General features: G+C 41.0%; 1 protein-coding gene across 4 annotated transcripts in view; it reads left to right on the top strand.

The window, feature by feature from the left end:
* Nucleotides 1-22960, top strand: part of LOC122541951 (wings apart-like protein homolog) — a 207240-nt gene that overhangs the window by 153484 nt on the left and 30796 nt on the right. For all 4 annotated transcript variants that reach the window (XM_043679245.1, XM_043679244.1, XM_043679247.1 and 1 more), the window contains 2 exons: nt 2135-2211; nt 21582-21757. In XM_043679245.1, the coding sequence (XP_043535180.1) occupies nt 2135-2211; nt 21582-21757 (253 nt within the window). The remainder of the gene's footprint in view (nt 1-2134; nt 2212-21581; nt 21758-22960) is intronic.

Genomic DNA, 22960 nt, shown 5'->3' with positions numbered 1-22960 from the left:
AAGTTCACTTGTTGGCACCTGTCTAACACTAAATAATTGTTGGTAGAAGTTATCCTGGGTTGTAATAGCCTGGTCATCTCCTCTCTAAATCAGGCACTTTAAATACTTCCTCACAGCATCAGCAGCAAATGAAGTGAACCCTGAGGTTTGGATAAAATCTCTGGCTAGGTTCTCTCCAGTGCTTCAGTAATGCTTCAGATGGGCAATACTTGGGTGAGCTCCAATGAGTCTCTGTCTAGGTTAGTCATGTAGCGGCTTTTATGTAGTAGGAATGTTGTAGGAAAACTTGCCAAACAAAATCAGATCTGAGGTGCTACCTGGTGATTTAAAGTAAGGGCAGGTGTTCACTTTCAGGACTTGGGGTTTTTTTTAGATTACATTACAGTGTGGAAACAGGCCCTTCGGCCCAACAAGTCCACACCGACCCGCCAAAGCGCAACCCACCCATGTCCCTACATTTACCCCTTACCTATCACTACAGGCAATTTAGCATGGCCAATTCACCTGATCTGCACATCTTTGGACTGTGGGAGGAAACCGGACAACCGGAGGAAACCCACGCAGACACGGGGAGAACGTGCAAACTCCACACAGTCAGTCGCCTGAGGCGGGTTGTCAATGCCTGTCCGACCATTCCATTCTGTATTTTGTTGTAGGCAATGCGGTCTTTGATGCAAAAGTTCAACACTGAGCTTGAATACTCATTTGGTTAATGGAGACTTTGCCAGGACAAAGTTCTCTTTGTATTTGAATGTGCACAGGGAGTAACTGTACTGCTTGTAGTGTTTTAAAAAAAAGTAAGCGATTAAACAATGAGAATTGTTCTTCCAATTATTGTATCGCAGTGAATATTTAAAACAGATAAAGAAAATAATTTTGTGACAATATAACGCAACATACATACCATCATGCACACATTGTGATTTTGTGAAATTGTTTTCACAGTCAGGAGTGTACCAGTATTCTGTAGATGGAACAATTGAAAAAGAGCTTTCTGGATATTAATGATTTTGCTCTGATTGACCTTCAGAGGCCTTATGTCTGACAGGTCACTGTCTACCGAGCCATTTAAACGTTGGTTTGTGCAACATCAAAGTATGTTTGTTAGCCAGGCCAAGGGCACTAAGCTTCACCCACCCCACAATCATCCACTAGTGTAATCTTGTCATGCAATTATGCGGAGAATTGGACTTTGCATTTATCTTTTTTTATATTCAATTGTGGGAATTAGGCATTGCTGGCTGAGCCAACGTTTTATTACTAGCCCTAATTGCCCTTAAGGTGGTGGTGTTTTCACACATTGCTGACGTTGTTCTAAATAGTAGTGGTTGCCTGTTTGGTAAGTGCTATCTAAGAAGCCTTTGTGAATTTCTGTAGTGTATTTTAGTACATACTGCTGCTGCTGAGTTTCAGTGTGGCGATAGTCCATGTTTGTGGATGTCACCTATTAAGTGGGCTGCTTTTTCGTGGATTATTGTATCAAGCTTCTTGAGTGCAGTTGGAGCCACATTAACCCAGGCAATTGAGGAGTATTCTCAATTATAGATAGTGGTTAGACTTTGGGGAGTTAGGAGGCAACTTAGTTAGTGCAGGATTCCTACCCTCTGACCTCCTTTTGTGGTCTCTATTTTATATGGCTAGTACAGTTTAGTTTCTGGTCAGTGGTAGTCAATAGACAATAGGTGCAGGAGTAGGCCATTCAGCCCTTCGAGCCTGCACCGCCATTCAATATAATCATGGCTGATCATTCCTAATCGGTATCCTGTTCCTGCCTTCCTCAGAATATTAATTATAGGGGATGTGATGGTAACACCATTACATTTCAAGAGCCGATGGTTAGATTCTGTCTTGTTGGAGATGGTCAGTGCTTGGCACTTGGGTAGCGCAAATGTTACTTGCCACTTGTTAGCTGAAACCTGAATGATATCCACGTTCTTGGTGCATTATAGTATTAGTACACAGCGTGTTGTCGGTCTTCTCCCTCCCTCCTTCCTCTCCTCTCTCCCCCCCACCTGCTTTCTCCTCTCCCCCTCTATCTCCTCTCCCCTCTCTCTGCTCTCCATTCCCTATCTTTGCCTCTCTCTCATCTCCCCTGCACTAATTTGCACAGTTTAATTTATTTATTTCTCATCAGGTTACCGTTCACAATCCAGAAAACCAGGGTTATCTTATTGCGTATAAAGACTCCCAGCTCATCATCTCTTCTGCTAGGTAAGTGTGTACCGTAAGTAATTTTTTGAATGAATGGTTTTCACAAGATTACAATTACAGTGCAGCAAGTTTTAAAAAAGGGTTTATAGGAAATTATCATGGGAATAAAAACATAATGTGTGATGCTTAAGATGGACCCTGGATGTTGTTTTTATCCTTCAGTTCTGAAGAAGGGTAATTGGACTTGAAACGTTAACTCTGTTTCTCTCTGCACAGGTACTGCCAGACCTGAGTTTCTCCAGCAATTTCTGTTTTTTAAACTGCCTTTACCCTGTATCCTGCCACTCACTAAATGTAAAATTGCATTTAATCATATTGCCCCTCCAAACAGAGGAGGCAACCAGTTGTTATAAATTCTTGTTCGAGATCAACGTTTCATTAACCACCTGAACCTTCTGTTTCCAAACTTGAGAAATGTTACTACAGTGCCTGACTTGGAGAAACTACAGTTCTGTTTTCAGAAGTTTCAGATATCGAAACAAATTTCCCTCCTTTTGGGGAGAAACCAAATTTGATTTTGATCTGTGTTTATTCTGACAGTTACTACTCTGGTTGTTTTTAGGCAAGCCATTAGCCGTGTAGCTGGACAACAAAAATACTTGATTTAGGACAAAAATAAGCATTCTATGTTGACCTGTATTGTGCACAGTCATATCAACAAGAGTTTCTGGATATGTATGTAACAAGTATCTCATACAACCCCCACTACCTACATCCTAATTGTTAATTCCTTGATTCATTGTTCACTGTAAACCTTGCTAAGTGAAGGTGGCTGCCTTTCCTGTTTGTTCATCTACACACTATACAACGTCAAGTGATGAAATCTTAAGGTGGGAAATCGTTCAGTTCACTGTGTAGATGCAGGATCCTACTTGCTTGATTTTCTTTTTAATATATTGATTGAGAGTCCCTTGATTGTGGGTTCCGTACCACAGCAGTGTTGTGCGACTGTCACTGCTACCGTACATTGGCGCTCTATTTAATATACTTCTGTACAAATAGCAGTATGCGTTCTCTTGCTGGAATTGATGATGGGAGTAGAGCTGAAATGGTTTCAAAGGAAGTGACTATGTATTCGTAAAAGAAAAACTGTAAAAGGATTGATGAATGGGACTGAATTTAAATATTTTTTCAGAGAGTTGACACGGGTGTAATGGGTTTACTGAACTGTGAACCTATGCCTGTAAAGGTGATACACTCTTTCATGCTAACCGGTGTTTCATTGGGCTGTTTATGGGATGTGAATTTATATAATTTTCAGTTTCATTCTTGTGAACATATTATGGATACAATTTACCCTTTTACTAGAAAACCAGATTTTGTACAGGAGGAAGAGGCAGATTAGATTAGATTAGATTACTTAGTGTGGAAACAGGCCCTTTGGCCCAACAAGTCCACACCGACCCGTCGAAGAGCAACCCACCCAGACCCATTCCCCTACATTTACCCCTTCACCTAACACTACGGGCAATTTAGCATGGCCAATTCACCTAACCTGCACATCTTTGGACTGTGGGAGGAAACCAGAGCACCCAGAGGAAGCCTGCACAGACACGGGGAGAATGTGCAAACTCCACACAGTCAGTCACCTGAGGCAGGAATTGAACCCGGGTCTCTGGCGCTGTGAGGCAGCAGTGCTAAAGTAGGCAAGCATGTATTTTCTGTTCCATTTGGGCCACAGCAGCTGAACCAAGACTTGATTATCACCACAGAGTAGGTATCACAATCGGTTTGTATGCTTCATCCTCTCTGTGCTAAATATCCAATTGTGGCTGAGTGAATTTCCTCTGTGATTAACCCAGCAGGCTTTAAGTCAGAATAATGAATTTAACAATGCAAACTTGAAGTTTTAGTTGTCTCTTCATTTTGATTTCTTTTTCTCCTGATCAGCACTGATTTTTAAAGAATTTGAGGCTTTCTGCAAAAGACTTGATTGCTGAATAGTTACGCTCTTTGTTCTATTTTACTGTTTGTCTATTGTACACTATGGTGACTTTTGAAATGGGATTTCTGTGCCACCAACTGTTCTCTGATAGACACAGACAGCTGACCAATTGTAACTGGCATCAGCAGGTTCGAATTGGCCCAGCCACAGTATGGAATCATTTCTTCTTTGCTTTACATCTCTGGTCTCTAGTACCTGACCCTAGTCAGGCATTAAGAATGCAGTTACAAAAGAACACTTGATTTCCAGTTGGAGAAAGTGAGGACTGCAGGTGCTGGCGATCAGAGTTATGAGCATGGCGTCGGTCAGGCAGCATCCAAGGAGCAGGAGATTCGCCATTTTGAGTATAAGCTCTTCCAACAGGAATGTGGGGGTCAGTCAGGCAGCATCAGAGTTGCCTAGTTTTTTTATGTCTGACGTCTAGATTAACAGTCAATGCACTTGGTTCCTGTTACAGATTTGCAGACATACTTCTGTTAAATTTCAGTCTTTTTCTTAATCCTTAGTTATCTTTTTCTTCTCTGCCTTCCCCTGAACCCCCCAACTCCTTTGAGGGAAAAATCTGGGCCAGTCACCTGCTTTTCATCAAGAGGTTGTTCAGTTTGAGCCAGATAACTTATGGGTTTTCTGCCGGTTTTCTACATTTAACCACTGAGTGGCACTCCATCCAATAGCAGAAAATCCTGAAACACAAATGTACTCTGCATTTTCTGATGTGCTTTTCCAGAAAAAGGAAATACGAACTATTCTATTAAACGGAAGCAACAACTTGTATATAGATGATACTTCTAGTACAATAAGATGTTACAAGGAGCTTTACAAGAGTGTTATAATGAAAGTTGATCCCAGGTCATTTGCAGCAAGATTTGGGCAACAGGCCAAAAGCTTGATTACAGGTAAGTTGACAAGAGAGTTCTAAAAGAGAGAAGGGATTGATGTGTAATTTCCAGATCTTGTGGCTGAGGCAGCTGAAGGGACAACTGCCAATTGCAGAGAAATATAAAACTTTATTCAGTGACCTCAGAATATAGGGCCTGGCTGTAATGAGTTGTATTAAGGATGAATATCCAAGGTGGAATATACAGAGAGGCTGAAAGAAGTATTGAAGGATTTGTAAAAGATAGGGCCAAGGTAAATAAGTAATAGAAACAGATTTAAGAATTTCTGGCAAGGTCAGCAAATATCATAGAGTTTATAAGAGGGAAAAAAGACCAATAAACTATGGGTTATGATGGTAGTATTACAGATGATGGACTAATATCAAAACTGAGGAAGGCAAGTTGAAATGGTGGGAGGGGAAAGATTTAAAAGGGACCTAAGGAGCAACTTTTTCATGCAGAGGGTGGTGTGTGTATGGAATGAGCTGCTGAAGGAAGTGGTGGAGGCTAGTACAAGTAAAACATTTTAAAGGCATCTGGATGGGTATATGAATTGGATATGGGCCAAATGCTGGCGAATGGGACTAGATTAATTTAGGATATCTGGTCGGGATGGATGAGTTAGACTGAAGGGTCTGTTTCCGTGCTGTACATCTCTATGACTCTAAATACAGTCATGTGATGAATTAAGAAAAGGAGAAGGTCCAAGAAGAATCGTTAAGAGCATGTAATATACTTGTAACTCAGGGAGGCTAAGCCTTATGTATGTAAAAGGATAACACTCAGCAAAGGAAATTGATGAGGTTGAGCTGCTTATACTTTAATATAAGGAGTATTAGAAACCAGTCTGATGAATTAAGGGCTCAGATAGACAGAAGACAGCATAATGTTGTTGCTATAACAGAAATCTGTCTAAAGGAGGGACAGAATTGACACTCACTATCCCCAAAGATGGAGTTTTCAGGCAGAATAGAACGGGTGACAAAAAAAGAGGGGGGGGGGGTAGCATTATTTGTAAAAGAATCAATTACAGATATGAGAAGGGCATGTACCACATCGTTTAACAAATAATGCTTTATGGGTTGAGTTTATGAATTAAAGGCAGTTACACTACTGTCCTAATATTACAGAACCCTAAATAGTGAGAGGGAGGTAGAAGAACATGTAGACAAACTTCAGCCTATTGAATTAGAGGGCAATAATAATAGGAGATGAGCTATCCCAGTATCAACTGGGTTTCAGATAATATGAGACACATTGAGGATGAATAATTCATGTACTGTGTCCAGGAAAATATTTTTAAACATTGTGGTGAGCCCAATAAGAATAGACACCATTCCGAATTTAGCTTTGAGAAATGAAGATGGGCAATTGAGCAAAGTGACAGTGTGTATCATATCAAGAATTCTGACTACAATTCAGATTTAGTATTCTTAGGACAGAGGTAAATCAGAAGTAAAAGTTTTAAACTAAGGGAAGGTGAAATTTATAAAACTGTAAAGTGATTTGGCTGAGATAGACTGGACAGGACTGCTGAAGGATAAATCAGTGGTGAACCCGGGAAAGGCGCTAAAACATGAGATCCTTAGGGCATAAAGCAGGTTTGTCACCTGCGTAAATAAAAATGAACCTGCCACATCTAGACTCCCATGGTTGCCTGGAAAATACAGGGGAAGATTAAGCAGAAAAAGGATGTTTGTGATAGTTAGAAAAAAAACTCTACACTACAGATAGTCTTGATGAGTGTAGAAAGCACATGGATCAGTTTGGAAAAAAAACAAAACGCGGGCATGAAAAAATATCAGCAAACAAGATAAAGGAAACTCCAGCGATATTTTACCAGTATATAAAGACCAGAAGGGTAGTTTTTAAAAAAAGTGAGACCTATCAGATAAAGAATAAAACCTTGTGTAAAGATGCAGAGTGTATGGGAAGAATTTTAAAGGATTTGTTTGTCTCCATATTCACAAAGGAAGGGGCTATGTCGATCTTGTAATCCAAAGGGAGCAATATGAAATATTGGACAAAATAATCATAACAAGAAAGGAAACTAGGGAGAGAATGGGGCCTCTTAAAGATCAACAAGGTCATCTATGTGGAAAACCACAAGAGTTGGGTGAAATCCTAGCTGAATGTTTCTCGTCAGTATTTATCATCATGAAAGGCATGGATGCGAGAGAATTTGGGGAAATAAATACTGTCTTGAAGAGGGTCTATATTATAGGAGATGCTGGAAATCTTAAAATGCATTATGGTAGATAAATCCCCAGGGCCTAATGAAGTGTTTGCCAGGAATTGGTGGGTGGCTAGGGAAGGAGTTGTGGGGCCTCTACTATCTTTGACAACAATGGGTGAAGTGCCTGAAGGACGTATTGTGCCGTTATTTAAGAAAAGTTTCAGGGAAATGCCTGGGAACTGGTTGTCCCTAATGTCTGTGCTGGGTAATTGGTTAAAAGGGATTGTGAGAGACAGGATCTACACGCACTTAGAGAGGCAAGGACTGATTTGAGATAGTCAGTATGACTTCGTGCATGGAAAATCATGTATCATGAATTTGGTTGAGTTTTTATGAAGGGGTGACCAAGAAAGTAGATGAGGGCAGTGTGGCAGATGTCTACATGGACTTTAGCAAAGCCTTTGCTAAGGTACTGTGTGGCAGGTTGTTGAGCAAAGATAAATCTCACTGGATCCAGGGAGAGTTCTGCAATTCAAAACAAAATTAGCTTCATGGTACTAGACAGAGGATGGTGATAAATGTTTGTTTTTCAGACTGGAGGCCTGTGACCAGCGGTTTTCCATAAGGATCAGTGCTGAAACTACTGTTGTTTCTCAGTTATAGAAATGATTTGGATGAGAATTTAGGAGTTGTGGTTTGTGGATGACACTAAGATCAGTGACATAGTGGACAGTGAAGAAGGTTATTTGGGAATGCAGTGATATCTTGATTAACTGGGCCAGTGGGCTGAAGAATGGCAGATGGGGTTTAATTTAGATAAGTGCAAGGTATTGAATTGAATTTATTGTCACATGTATCAAGGCACAGTGAAAAGCTTTGTCTTGCAAGTAATGCAGGCAGATCACAGAGTTAAGTAGCATAGATAAGTAAATAATAGATAAACAGCAGCAAAAACCAAAACACAGGTACAGGCAAATGCTAAGAGTTTGAGTCCATTCAGTATTCTAACAGCAGTAGGGTAGAAACTGCTTAGAAACCAGCTAGTACGTGTGTTCAGGCTTCTGTACCTTCTCCCTAATGGTGGAGGTTATAGAAAAACATTACCAGGTTGGGATGGATATTTGAGAATGCTGGCAGCCTTTCCTTTACAGTGGGTGATAGGGCCCTGAGAAGTGTTATAGAAGAAAGAAATTGAGAGGTACAGGTTCATAGCTCCTTGAAAATGGAGTCACGGGTAGACAGGGTAGTGAAGAAGGCTTTCATCGGTCAGAGCATTGAAGTATAGGAGTTGGAACATTTTGTTGCAGCTGTACGAGATACTAGTGAGGCCACATCTCCTTGCAGTTCTGGTTGCCCTACTATATAAAGGATATTATTAACTAAAAAACTGCAGAAAAGATTTACTATGATACTACCTGATCTGGAAGGTTTGAGTTATAACGCGAGATTGAATAGGCTGGGACTTTTTTTCCCTGAAGACTAAGGGGTGACTATATAACAGTCCATAAAATCATGAGAGGCATAGATAAGGGAGATATCCTACAGCTTTTCCCCATGGTAGGGGAGTCTAAAACTATAGAGCATAGGTTTAAGATGAGATGGGAGAGATAGAAAAGGGTTCCGGGGGAGGAGGGGCAATTTTGTCTGGAACTGGCTGCCAAAGGTAATGGTGGAAGTGAGTAAATTTTGTCATTTAACCAAACATTGAGATAAGAATAGGGGTGGAATAAGAATGGAGGAATATGGACCCAAGCACAAGCAAATGGAACTGGTTTCAATAGTGAAAACTGGTGACATGAACAAGTTGGCCTGACGGCCTGTTTCCATTCATAGAGACCTCTATAACTCTATGAATGGTAGAGAAGTTGAAATGCTTAAAAATGGACAAGTCACCAGGACCAGATGGATTTTTCCCAAGGATGCTGAAGGAGGTCAGGGATGCAAAAGCAGATGCTGTGAGAATTATTTTCCAATAATGAGGACTAAAGGAATGCAAATCTAGTTCCATTATTTAAAATAAGTGCAAAGGAAATGCCAAATAATTGTAGGCCAGTTAGCCTTACTTTGTTATACAAATTGTTAGAATCAGTCCTGAGAGATCAAATAAAATAAAATTCGAAAGGCATGGGCTTGTTGTAGTCAGCATGGCTTCGTTGAGGGAAGGTCCTGCCTTACAAATTTAATCAATTCTCTTTGTAACTTCCTTGAAAGGATTCAGTGAGGATCATAGAATGATGTTGTTTACATGGATTTTGGTAAGGCATTTGGCAAGGTCCCAAATGGCAGACTGGTTAATCAAGCAAAGGCCCATGGGATACGGAGTCATGAGTCAAATTGGATTCAAAGTTAGCTTCGTAAAATGAAACAAAGGTTAGTGGTCAACAGTTGCTCTTGTGAATGGAAAGCTGCTTCAAGTGGAGTTCAGCAGGGCGCAGTGTTGGGATCTCTGCTGTTTGTTTTATACATTAATGGTTTTGACTTGAATGTGGGACGGGCACAATTGGGCAATTTGTGGACAAAAATTGATCTAGTCATAGTTTAGAGATAACTAAGCTCCAAAATGATACAGATGAATTGGTGGAACAGGCAGGCAAGTCTCTCGGGTGGAGTACTCTGAAAACTGAGGTAATGCATTTAGAGAGATCAAACAGTAAATGGGATTGCTTAATAAATGGGAATATATTGAGAAGGGGAGATAAAGTGAAAGATTTTGCCATGCAAGTGCACAAGTCCCTAAGGTCACAGTGCAGGTAGACAATGATATAAAGAAGGCATACGGAATGCTCTCCTTCATTGGCAGAGGTACAAATACAAAAGTAGGGATGTACAATGATGAAAACTGAGACACTGGTAAGACCACAACTGGATTGTTGTGTGCTGTTCTGGTCACATGTCTTTGTGCCGCACAAGAGCCCATGGTATCAGAGGCAAGTGGATAGAAGCTTAGCTGTCTGGCCGAAAGCAGTGTGTGCAGATAAATGGGTCCTTCTCAGGATAGCAGCTGGTGAGAAGTAGTGTTCCACAAGGTTCTGAAGTGTTGGGACCACAACTTTTCACTTAATACATTAACAATCTAGATGAAGGAACTGAGGGCATTCTGGCCAAGTTTGCAGATGATACAAAGATAGGGAGAGGGACAGGTAGCATTGAGGAGCCAGGGAGGCTGTAGAAGGATTTGGACAGGTTAGGAGAGTGGGCAAAGAAGTGGCAGATGTAGTATATTGTGGGAAAGTGAGGTCATGCACCTTGGTAGAAAGAATAGAGACATGGACTATTTTCTAAATGGAGAGAAAATTTAGAAGTCTGAAGTGCAAAGAGACTCGGGAGTTCTAGTCCAGGTTGAGTCGATACTTCAGAAGGCAAATGCAGTGATGGCATTTACTGTGTTTTGAGTGGACTTGAATATAAAAAGCTGGGATGTACTTCTGGTCAGACACATTTGGAGTATTGTGCGCCATTTTGGGCCCCATACCTCAGGAAGGATGTGCTGCCTCTGGAGTGTGTTCAGAGGAGATTCATGAGAATGGTCCCAGGAATGAAAAGCTTAACATATGAGGAAAATTTTGAGGACTCGGGGTTTATACTTTGTGTTTAAAAGAATGATGGGGAATCTAACTGAAACATACAGAAGACTGGCCTAGACTGAGTGGATGTTGGGAACATGCCTCCATTGGTAGGAGAGATGAGGACCCGAGGGCATAGCATTAGAGTAAAGAGGAGACCTTTTAGAACAAAGATAAGACACTTCAGCCAGAGAGTGATGAACCTGTGGAATTCACTGCCACAGAAAGCTGTGGAGGCCAGGTCACTGAGTATAATTTAGACTGAGATAGGTTTTTGAGTATCAAGGGGATCAAGGATTATGGGGAGAAAGCAGGAGAATGGGGTTGAGAAACTTGTCAGCCATGATTGAGTGGTGGAGCAGACCTGATGGGCTGAATGGCCTAATTTCTGCTCTCCTATTTTATTATAGGAAGAATATCATTGCTGTGGAGAGAGTGTATGGAAGATCTACTAGAGCGTTGCCAGGGCTGGAGAATTGTAGTTACGAGGAGAGATTGGAAAAGTTGGGGTTGTTTTCCTTGGGACAAAGAAGACCTGAGGGGTGACATGATTGAGGTATATGAAATTGTGAGGAGTAAAGGCAGAGTAGACTGGAGAAACCAGTTTCCATTGGCAGAGTTCAAAAACCAGGGGTCATAGATCAGTTGAAATGGCAGAAGGATCAGAGGAGAGATGAGAAGCACCTTTTTGTTTTTACAGAGTATCTAGACTTCGCTGCCTGAGTTGGTGATAGCAGAGACCCTAAACTCTTTTTAAAAGTGCCTGAATCTATGCTCTAAATGCTGTAAGCTGCAGGGTAATGGGCTGTGTGCAGGAAGATGGGATTAGAAGGGGTACCTGTGTGTTTTTGCATCATATGAGGAAGGAGAACTAATTGGACAGCTCTTTCAAAATACTCAGCTAGATGGTTTATTGCAGAGGGCCCATTGGCTTCAGTACCATCCTCCACCAATCCAAATTTGATCACTCCACGTTTCACTAAGTGCATCTTTCTATATTCTTGTGCAACCACAACTGTCCTTCCATTGTATACAAAAATTAACATACAATTAACACAGGTATGAAGGACTAATTTGTCAGCTACCATGCTGTAAAATCGTTAGGTAAATTCATTTTTTTGTAGAAACAGTCCAGTTGACCGAAATGAGTCTGTACCAGTGTATTCATTCCATTAACCTCCTCCCTATGTATTTCAGCTCACCCATTCAGTGGAACCCTTCTCCCTTCTGCAGCTATTTAGCTACTCCTTAACCGAGTTTCTGATAGATTTGTCAGATGATAGATGGCAGTGAGCTCCACACAGGTAACCACTAGGTAAAAAGGTTTCATGTGAATTTGTGACTAATTTATTTGAGACTTGTACAAAATTCAGACTTCCCAACAAGTGGAAACATCTCCCTACATCAAACCCAACGAACCCTTTAGTAATGTTTTTCTCAAAATGTATCTTAGCTTGTTCAGTCCTTTCTGCTGAGTACATAATCTCTTATCAAATTTGTAGATTATATTTTTGCACCTTCACTACTGCTGCTTTTTAATAAAGGGTGCAGATAATGTACACATTTCTGTAGTCTAACCAAGGTTTTATAGGAGTATTTTGAATCCTTTTATACTAACTATTTTAGCTATCTTCCCAAATATTATTATTTTACAACTCGACTCCTTTCAAACAGAAACTAGCCACACTCAACCAGCAGTTTTATTGCAGCCTAATTTATGCATTAAATTATAAAATTAGAAATAATGCTGGAACTGGCACTCTATTATAGCCAACTAAACGTACAGAATTCCTATCAGGTACTCAGAATTAATCTTGGTACAGTTTAATATAGCTCATTGTGCATGTCCTGCCTGAAGGCTGGTCCACAGTTTATAGATTTTTCTCATATTACTTTGTGGCATCAGTCTTTTCATTTATCAACAACTTCTTCAATTTTCATTGGCATTCTCATCCTTACTCCACTTTCTTAAAATCCTTTTTCCATAATGTCCCTTCCTAGACCACCTGCAGGAGCCAGCCGCTTAGGTCATATCATTGGACTAACAATGCTGAACCCTACGTTAATATTCTGGGGACAGTTGGTTCCAAACTAACCACAGCAGATGGCACAATTTGTATTGAATTCAACATGAACACAATAGAGTTTGGTAAAAAGATCTGCAATTAAAAGCTAGTCTAATGGCACCTTGGTTCACTAATGCCATTCAAGGAATTAAATCAACCATCCTTATCTGGTCTGGGCTACATATGACTTCAGACCCACAGCAATAATTGCTGGTACCGCCAGCAATGTTCACGTCCCATGAACAAATTCTAAAAAGATCTGTTCTTTATTATGTTCGGCAAGGTCCATGATCACCCGCAGCATTCAATCATGTGTTATCTTTTCTGCCCAAATGATCCTATTTGTTCTCATCCAAACATGTCAAATTGACTCCTCTGTCTTAAGATCCAAGTCTCAAATCCATTCAAACCAACGCTCCAAACTAAGTTCTTTGCAAGTCACTGACTGTGTCATTCATGCAACTTGTTATTTGCCAAGTATTTCTTACTAAATGTGGCCCACCCCATTGTTATGCTTTTTATTTCTTTGGAGCATCTTCCATGTGCAGACACTATGCTCCTTAAATACTTGAATTCTTACAGTTCTTGTAGTTCTTTTTCTTCTCTGAACAGATGAATATTTCATGGTGATTCTGAGAGGCTTTATCAATGTTCAGTTTCATTACAAATTTCATTGCTGTTGCTACGAACTTCTAGTTTTATAATCTACTCTGCACTCACTACAAGTGTTTGGTCATGTGGAAAATTAGGTGATGTAATGTATACCGTCACACATTCACATCTCTTCCCCTGTAGACAAACACTCCTGCATAAACCTAGCAGAGGACCTGGTGATAAATAGGAGTCTTGCTGAGCAACTCTTCCAATCAGACATGATTTCAACTTCCTGTTAGCTCCTATTTTTGCTGTTGGTCTCATGAACATATTCTGGACTCTGTCTCTCTTTTCCATCTATTCCAGTACTTTTCAGCACTATCAAAACAGCTTAATCGCTCAACACAACTTCTCCCACCCTTTTTGACCCAGGAATCTGAACTGACATTTTTGATATAGTTCTATGCCTTTCTCCATTCTGTTACATTTGGTTCATGGGTAGTAAGACTAACTTAATCAAAGTTAGAATGTTGGTATATCTTTGGCTTCTCTCTCAGGCTGATCATCATTGTTAGCATCAGTTCATTTGGTCATTCACTAAGTAATTCTGCAGTTTGTATCTCATTGATGTGGAAATACAGAATGATAGGAATGATACAGCACAGGTCATAGCATATGACCTGCTTGTTTAGCCATAGTGTTTATATGGCTACTGTAGTTTAGTTTCTGATCATTTATAACCCCCAGGATGATAGTGGGGGATTCAATGGTGATATGATCATTGCCTGGCAATTGTGTGGCACAAATGTTACTTGCCACTTGTCAACCCAAACCTGAATATTGTCCAGGTCTTGTTGCATTTGGACTTGGACTGCTTCAATATCTGAGGAGTCACAAACTAATGTAACGTCAGCAAACATCTGCATTTCTGACCTTGTGACAGTGGGTAGGTCACTGATGAAATAGCTGAAGATGGTTTGGCTCAGGACACACCCTAAGGTCGCAGATCTGAGATGGCTGACCTCCGGCCATCACAGCCATCTCCCTTTGTGCTTGGTTTGGCTTCAAACAGCGGTAAATGCCCCCACTCTTTCCCCACCCCCAACCTAATTGCTATCGATTCTAGTTTTACTAGGGCTCCATGCTGCCACACTTAGTCAAATGCGAGTTTGATGTAAAGGACAGTCACACTCATCTCTGGAATTCAGTTCTTTTGTCCATGTTTGAACCAAGGCTGTAATGAGATCAGGAGCTCTGGCCTTATTGCATGGCCTTATCGAAACCTAATAGGTATCAGTGAGCAGATTATTGCTGAGCAAGTGCTGCTTAATAGCACTTTCGGTAACCCTTCCATCACTTAGTTGATGATCAAGTGAGTCACTCAATTATATTGAACCGCTTAAATGACTCTCAAAAATAAAGTTGGATGGACTGACCGATGAGCCAGTAATTAGCTCTGTTGGGTTTGTCCTGCTTTTTGTGCACTGAGTGTACCTTGGCAATTTTCCAGTCATCAAGTAGATGCCAGTGTTGTAGCTGAACCAGAAAAGCTTGACTAGGGCATGGTGAGTTGTGGAGCACAAATCTTCAGTACTATTGATGGAATGTTGCTCAGGCCTGTAACCTTTGCAATACCCAGTGCTTCTAACTGTTGCTTGTTATCACATGGCGTGAGTCAAATTGGTTGAAGAAGGCATATGTGAAGCTGGCAATCTCTGGAGGAAACAGAAATGGATCATCCACTCGGCACTTCTGACTATAGGTTGTTACAAGTACTTCATTCCACCTTGTCTTTTATGTTAATGTGCTGGGCTACCCCCCCGTCATCAAGGATGGGGATATTTCATTGTTTCATAGTAATAGAAACAGGAGTAGGCTGTTTAGCCCATCGAGCCTGCTCCACTGTTCATTTAAGATCATGGCTGATCTATCCATTGTCTCACTCCTCCTGCCTGCATTGTCCCCATAACCCTTAGTTCCCCTACCATGCAAAACATATCCAACTGTGTCTTGCACATATTTAATGAAGCTGCCTCTATTGCTTCATTGGGCAGAAAATTTCATAGATGCACTACTCTCAGGGAAAAGCAGTTCCCCCTCGTCTCTATCCTAAATGTACTCCCCCTAATCTCGAGGCCATATCCCCTAATCCTAGTCTCACCCACCAGCGGAAACAACTTGCCTGCCTCTATCTTATCGATCCCTTTCAGAATTTTATATGTTTCTATAAGTTCCCTTCTTATTCTTCTAAATTCTAGTGAGTACAGTCCCAGGCAGCTCAACCTCTTCTCGTAGGGTAATACCCTCATCTCCAGAATCAACCTGGCGAACCTCCACTGCAGCCTCACTAATACCTTGTACAGTTACAGCAGAACCTCATTGCTCTTAAATTCAATTCTTCTAGCAATGAAAGCCAATATTCTGTTTGCCTTTCTGATTGCCTGTTGCACCCGCAAATTAAGTTTTAGCGATTCATATACAAGCACTCCTAAGTTCCTTTGCACAACAGCATGCTGTAGCCTTTCACCATTTAAATAATATTCTGATCTACTATTTTTACTTCCAAAGTGGATAACCTCACACTTACCAACATGGTACTACATCTGCCAGACCCTTACCCACTCTCTCAACCTATTTAAATCTCTCTGCAAACCTTTCACATGTTCTGCACTGATTGCATTCCACTCAATTCAGTGTCATCAGCAAACTTGGATGCGTTACACTTGGTGCCCTCTTCCAAATAATTTTTATATGTGTATATAAATAGTTGCGAGCCCAACACCGACCCCTATGGCACCCGCTCATCACTGATCTCCAACCAGAGACACGCTCATTTATCCTAGCTCTCTGCTTCCTATTGGTTAACCAGTCTTCTATCTATGCTAGCACATTTCCCTCAACTCCATGCATTCTTATCTTATTGATCAGTCTTTTATGTGGCATCTTATCCAACGCCTTCTGGAAATCCAAGTATACCACATCCAGTGGTTCCCCTGCATCCACTATGCTTGTTACATTCTCAAAGAACTCCAGTAAGTTTGCCAAACATGACCTTTCCTTCTGAATCCACACTGCATCTGCCTGATGGAACCCTTTCCATCCAGATGTCTCACTAGTTCTTCCTTAATGATAGCTTCCAGCATTTTCCCAACTACAGATGTTAAGCTAACTGGCCTATAGTTACCTGCTGGAAATGTGTTGCTGGAAAAGCGCAGCAGGTCAGGCAGCATCCAGGGAACAGGAGAATCGACGTTTCGGGCATAAGCCCTTCTTCATGAATGAGGAATGTTTGTCCAGCAGGCTAAGATAAAAGGTAGGGAGGAGGGACTTGGGGGAGGGGCGTCGGAAATGTGATAGGTGGAAAGAGGTCAAAGTGAGGGTGATAGGTCAGACTGGGGTGGGGGCGGAGAGGTCGGGAAGAAGATTGCAGGTTAGGAAGGCGGTGCTGAATTCGATGGATTTGACTGAGACAAGGTGGGGGGAGGGGAAATGAGGAAACTGGTGAAACCCGAGTTCATCCCTTGTGGTTGGAGAGTTCCTAGCCGGAAGATGAGGCGTTCTTCATCCAACCGTCGTTTCGCTGTGGTCTGACGATGGAGGAGTCCAAAGACCTGCATATCCTTGGTGGAGTGGGAGGGGGAATTAGTTACCTGCCTTTTGCCTACATCTTTTAAACAGCGTGTGACATTTGCTGTCTTTCAGTCCGCCAGGACCTGCCTGGAGTCTGGTGAATTTTGGCAAATTATCACTAATGCATCTACTATAACTTCTGCCATTTCTTTCAGCACTCTGGGATGCATTCCATCAGGACCAGGGGACTTATCTACCCTTAGACCTCCAGTTTGCTCAACACTTCCTCTTTATTGATAACAAATGAATTGAGGTCCTCCTCTCTCATTGTATCCTTAACATCATTCTTTGGCATGTTAGACACATCTTCCACTGTGAAGACTGACACAAAATAGTTATTCAAGGCCTCGGCTTTCAGCATTACCCAATATTAATTCCCCTTTCTCTTCCTGCAAGGGACCTATGTCCACTTTAGCCATCATTTTCAGTTTTATATATTTTTAAAAACTTTTCCTACCTGTTTTATATTCTGTGCTAGTTTTGCATTCATAATCTATCTTTCCTTTCTTTATTGCTTGCTTTGTGGTTCTTTGGGAAAACTTTAAAAAAGCAACAATCTTCCTGTTTCCCACCACACTCGGCTACTTTGTAAGCCTGAGCTTTTAATTGGATGCCTTTTCTTTATTCCCTTGGTTATCCAAGGCTTGTTCTTCTTACACTTGCTATCCTTGTTTTTGATCGGAATATACTTGAGCATTTATAAAGCCTCCTCCATGAGTTGCTTAATTGTCCTCCTCCATTCATGATTTGGTGTAGTAGGAATGTGGAGCTTAGATCTGATCCATTGGTTGTGGGATCACTTAGTGCAAGCAATCACTTGCTGCTTATGCTGTTTGGCACACAAGTTGTCCTGCGTTGAGGCCTCAGCATTTGGTATCTTATTTTAGGGATACCTACTGCTGCTCCTAGCATGCGCTCCTGCACTCTTCATTGAATCAGAGTTGTACCTCATGCTTATCTTTCACAGGTTTACACTTTCTGGGATAAGCCTATGATTTGGCAGGGAGTGTGGTGATGCTGTTCATGTGACATTGCTGGTCTTATTTTTCAGTACTTGAAGTCAAAGGTAAGTGAGCAATGATAGTGAAGAGACCTTGCCCAGTTGCTGCCACGCTTCTGTCAATTGTACAAACTCCTGTCACTGCCCATGTTGGAAAGAGTGGATACTGAGACCCAATGATCCTGTATGCTGTTTTTCTCACTGCAGCTGCACTTATCAAAGCAAGTGATGAATGCTCTACTATATTAGTGGCTAAGCTTATAGATATAGAACTAGATGTGAGTGAGTGGTCGAAGTACCCAACCTTTGCCTTATGTTTGTAGCCAGGATATTGCTGTTATTGGTGCAGTTCACCAGCTGGTCAACAGTAGCCCTCAAGATTAAGTGCTTATGTCAAGGAATGGTGGGTGGTTGTACTTATGGAAGTAGTAATTATCCAGCATTTTGGCTTTGCAGAAATAATCTGGTCCTACAACAGAAATATATTTCAACAATAATTCTAAATTCAAAGTTACAACATTAATGGAAAAAATTGACAAATTAAGGTTTTTCTGCGAAATTGAAGGGTGTTGATAAAGCAAATTGGGAGAAACACAGGTAAGAAGTTTGGTAATCTGAAGACCAGTGTAAAGTCATTATCTTAGATTAAACAGAATCTCAGCACTGCCTTCCTAACCTGCAATCTTCTTCCTGACCTCTCCGCCCCCACCCCATCCCGGCCTAACACCCTCACCTTGACCTCCCTCCACCTATCTCAATTCCAACGCTCCTCCCTACCTTTTATCTTAGCCTGCTGGACACACTTTCCTCATTCCTGAAGAAGGGCTTATGCCCAAAACGTCGATTCTCCTGTTCCCTGGATGCTGCCTGACCTGCTGCGCTTTTCCAGCAACACATTTTCAGCTCAAACAGAATCTTATCCAATATATTGCTGAGATCTGGAATGTGTTGCTTGAAAGGGTAGTGCAGGCAAGTACAATAGGAATGCTAAAAAGGAGTTTAGTTAGATACTTGAAAAAGAATTAAAATGCAAAATTACGGGGGAAAAGCAGTGGAGTTGGAATCATTGAATACTTTTTAAAAAGTATATACAGATGCAATAGTCTGAATGGTATCTCTTGCTAAATAAGTATGGAACTACTTTTTATATTGAGATAACAGTGAAAGATGTGGACTGCAGAAGTTTCAACCCAATTCCTTGCCTGTGAATAGAAACCAAACACAATTCTAGAAGTAGCAATGCATTGACAGTAGTTATTAAATTTTAGATTCTTGATGTGTAGATTAGAGACAATTACAGCTATGGCTGATTGCAGCAGCTTTTATCAACTGCAGCAGCAGTTTTTCTTTCTCTGTTTCTTCATTTTGCTTTATTCTGCTTTTTTTTCTTTCTCATCCTCTCAACCCCATGTCAAACAATGTTACTGGGCTAAGTCTGTGATATCTCAAGGTGTTGGGGCTTTAGGTCAGGATAAACGTGCCATGCGCAATATGGAATTGCAGCCAACTGTCACATGCTGTTATGTTGATGGGCAGCAGGTCATCTCCGTTACATTGCCAGTTTGTCTCGCAGCTCTTCATCCCTGAAGAATTAGGGCAAAACTCACTTGAATAAAGGCAGGAGATAGCAATTTTGTTTTTCGCCAGCCTTGTTAATTTGAGGGCAATTTAGTGGCAATGGTGGGAATATCATCAGCCCAAAATACAGAACAAAAGGCTTGAGCCTTTATTTCATTGGATAGAGGAATGGTAAACCTGTGAGCATTTTTAATCATTGCTGTTATTACAGGGGTGTTGAAACATTTCCTTTTACTGGGCTGTGATTATGTTGCAGTTCTGAGGAAGGGTCACTGGACCTGAAACATTAACTTTGATTTTTGTTCACAGATACTACCATATCTGTTGGGCTTTTCTAGCAGTTTGTTTTTGTCTGACTTCCAGCTTTTGCAGTTTATTCAGTTTTAGTTTTTGTGATTACATTGTACCTGGCTGATCCACATAAATGTAGTGCATTTAGGATTGCCCAACTGAACTGGTTAAACTAAAACTACATTGTGAATATGATGTAGTTTAAGTGACAGTGAAAGTTAACATAGTGACAATTTGAAAACGTTTACAAAAACGTACTTTCCGCTTCCATCATCATTGTCTTCTGCATGGCAACATTAAAGTTGTGAAATGCATCTTTAGCCTCTGAAGTTGGATCAGATATTACATATCTCTTTTTGGGAAGAGTTTCCACTTTATAGAAAGCAGGCTCCCTGAACCCCAAGTTGTGCAGAAAATATTGTAGGACTGTCTATAAAGTGAGAACCCATTTAATCTATTGTACCACTTATCTTTACATGTTCCATAGCTGACAAAGGAAAGAGAATCTCCGTTTTTGTTGGGATGTCAGGTTTAGTGATCATTCTGGAGGCAAATACCACATTTTTATCAAATTTCAAAATGAGGCACTTCTGTGGGCCTGCATTGGTTGCTGTTGTTATACTAGCTGATTGCCTGTTCATTTCAAAACCCAGCTTGTGACCAGCATTTTCTTCTTAACTTTATGTCCCTGCCTATATGATTTTATTTATTTTTTAATAATCAGGAGTTGATTTTGTTCTGAGACTGTCAGCAAATGACTGTTGAATCAGTGTGTCTTTGCCCTTTGCCAAGAGTCAATGCATTTTAATGTTCCATCGCTGCATTGAGACTAGTGTGTAAGATGTTTGGCGCTTCCTTTAGGAAGCCAGTATTCAAAGCAATGCCTGTAGCATTTCAATCCATTACAGCAATTAGACTGTGATTTAGTAAATCATTTTCAATAATGCAGGATTTGAGATTGCCAGACTAGCTTATCTATCTACTCCATTATGTGCATGAAAAGGATGTTTCAGAATGGTGTCAGCTCAGATGGCCTGTCAAATTCAGCAATCCCTTGATCTACGGAACTCTGAGAATCATGTGGGACCTGTGAGAGTTCTTGTGCGCATATGCTGACAACACAATGTATCTGCTGGTCTTTTAGTGTAATATTCACCAATTACATTAATCAATGAGAATTCTCAGCATATTAGGTCATTAGTTTTACTCATGTTAAGCTTTTAAATTAGAGAAATTTTTGCATTATCAATGTGTGGGGAAAGTGGTGGTATGAATTGTTGATGTGATTTTTTACTGAATTCACGCCTTTTGTTCTTCTGCTTCAGTGAGAAATTAAAGATCAAAGGACAGCTAGCCAAGGCTACAGCTTTTGACCATAGCTAATCTTTTATTATCCCAATCACAGGAACAGCTGGAGACAAAAGGGAGCAAAGTGTAAAACATAGGTCTCATCCTATTTAACCATTAGATTTAAAGACTTTGTTACCCCAAGTGCTGCACTCTGAAATCAGTTAACATTCTTTTGCAATATACTGAATTTCAATTGGATTTAGGCTGCATGATTTAAACTGTTTAATGTGAATCAAGCTACAGATCTCCATATAAACAGCCCTCCTCCTGATAACTTAGTAAATGTGCTTTATCTGCAGAGCTTTACGACATTGTGAGCAGCTGATCACACAATACAATCGAGAAGAAAACAAGGTTTGCATGACAAACAGCAATTCTCTACCACAGTACAGTGCCTCCAGCCATATTGGCAAAGCAGTGGAGGACTGCATGAGAGCAATCTTTGGAGTCTTATTAAATTTGACTAATGACAATGGTAAGTTTTTAAATGGAGGGGCCATATGACCAAACTTGAAGGGTTGATTGGCCCACCTATTCTATTTTCCATGTTTCTATCTGTTCCTTGCCACTCCTCTCAAACTTGAGTTAATAAGTGAAATGCTGAATTGAGAGCGTGATTTGTCGTGACTAAGCCATGGGTTCCTATTACGCACTGGGGTTTCGAAAGTGGAATGGGTATAAAACCAAATTAAGGTAATTGGAGGAAAAGGTTGTATAAGACCATAAGACATTGGAGCAGAAAGTAGATCATTCAGCCCAGCGAGTCTGCTTTGCCGTTCAATCATGGCTGAGTTTCTCAACCCTATTCTCCTGCTTTCTCCCCGTAACCCTTAATATTCAAGAATCTATCTATCTCAATTTTAAATATATGTAATGACCTGGTTTGCACTGCCTTCTGTGGGCTGTGCATTCCATAGATTCACCGCTCTCTGATTTTAGATTAGATTACATTACAGTGTGGAAACAGGCCCTTCGGCCCAACAAGTCCACACCGACCCGCCGAAGCGCAACCCACCCATACCCCTACATTTACCCCTTACCTAACACTACGGGCAATTTAGCATGGCCAATTCACCTGACCTGCACATCTTTGGACTGTGGGAGGAAACCGGAGCACCCGGAGGAAACCCACGCAGACATGGGGAGAACGTGCAAACTCCACACAGTCAGTCGCCTGAGGTGGGAATTGAAGAAGTTTTTCCTTATCTCCATTCTAAAAGATTCTAAAATTAAAACTAAAAAAGATTAAAACTTATTACAAAAATATGCTTTGGAATTCCATAATCTTTGTCTTCTGCAACGTGACGTTAAAGTTATGAAATATATCTTTAGCCTCTGATGTTGGATCATATTACATATGTGGAAATGTGTTGCTGGAAAAGCGCAGCAGGTCAGGCAGCATCTAGGGAAGAGGAGAATCGACGTTTCGGGCATTAGCCCTTCTTCAGGAATGAGGAAAGTTGGTCCAGCAGGCTAAGATAAAAGATAGGGAGGAGGGACTTGGGGGAGGGGCGTCGGAAATGTGATAGGTGGAAAGAGGTCAAGGTGAGGGTGATAGGTCAGACTGGGGTGGGGGCGGAGAGGTCGGGAAGAAGATTGCAGGTTAGGAAGGCGGTGCTGGACTCGATGGGTTTGACTGAGGCATCTTCCGCCCAGGAACCCTCCAACCCCAAGGGAT

The sequence above is a fragment of the Chiloscyllium plagiosum genome, chromosome 38, assembly GCF_004010195.1.
Source record: "Chiloscyllium plagiosum isolate BGI_BamShark_2017 chromosome 38, ASM401019v2, whole genome shotgun sequence".
Classification (NCBI taxonomy): Eukaryota; Metazoa; Chordata; class Chondrichthyes; order Orectolobiformes; family Hemiscylliidae; genus Chiloscyllium; species Chiloscyllium plagiosum.
The sequence above is the reverse complement of the archived record's forward strand: the minus strand, read 5'-3'. Positions and strand labels throughout refer to the sequence as shown.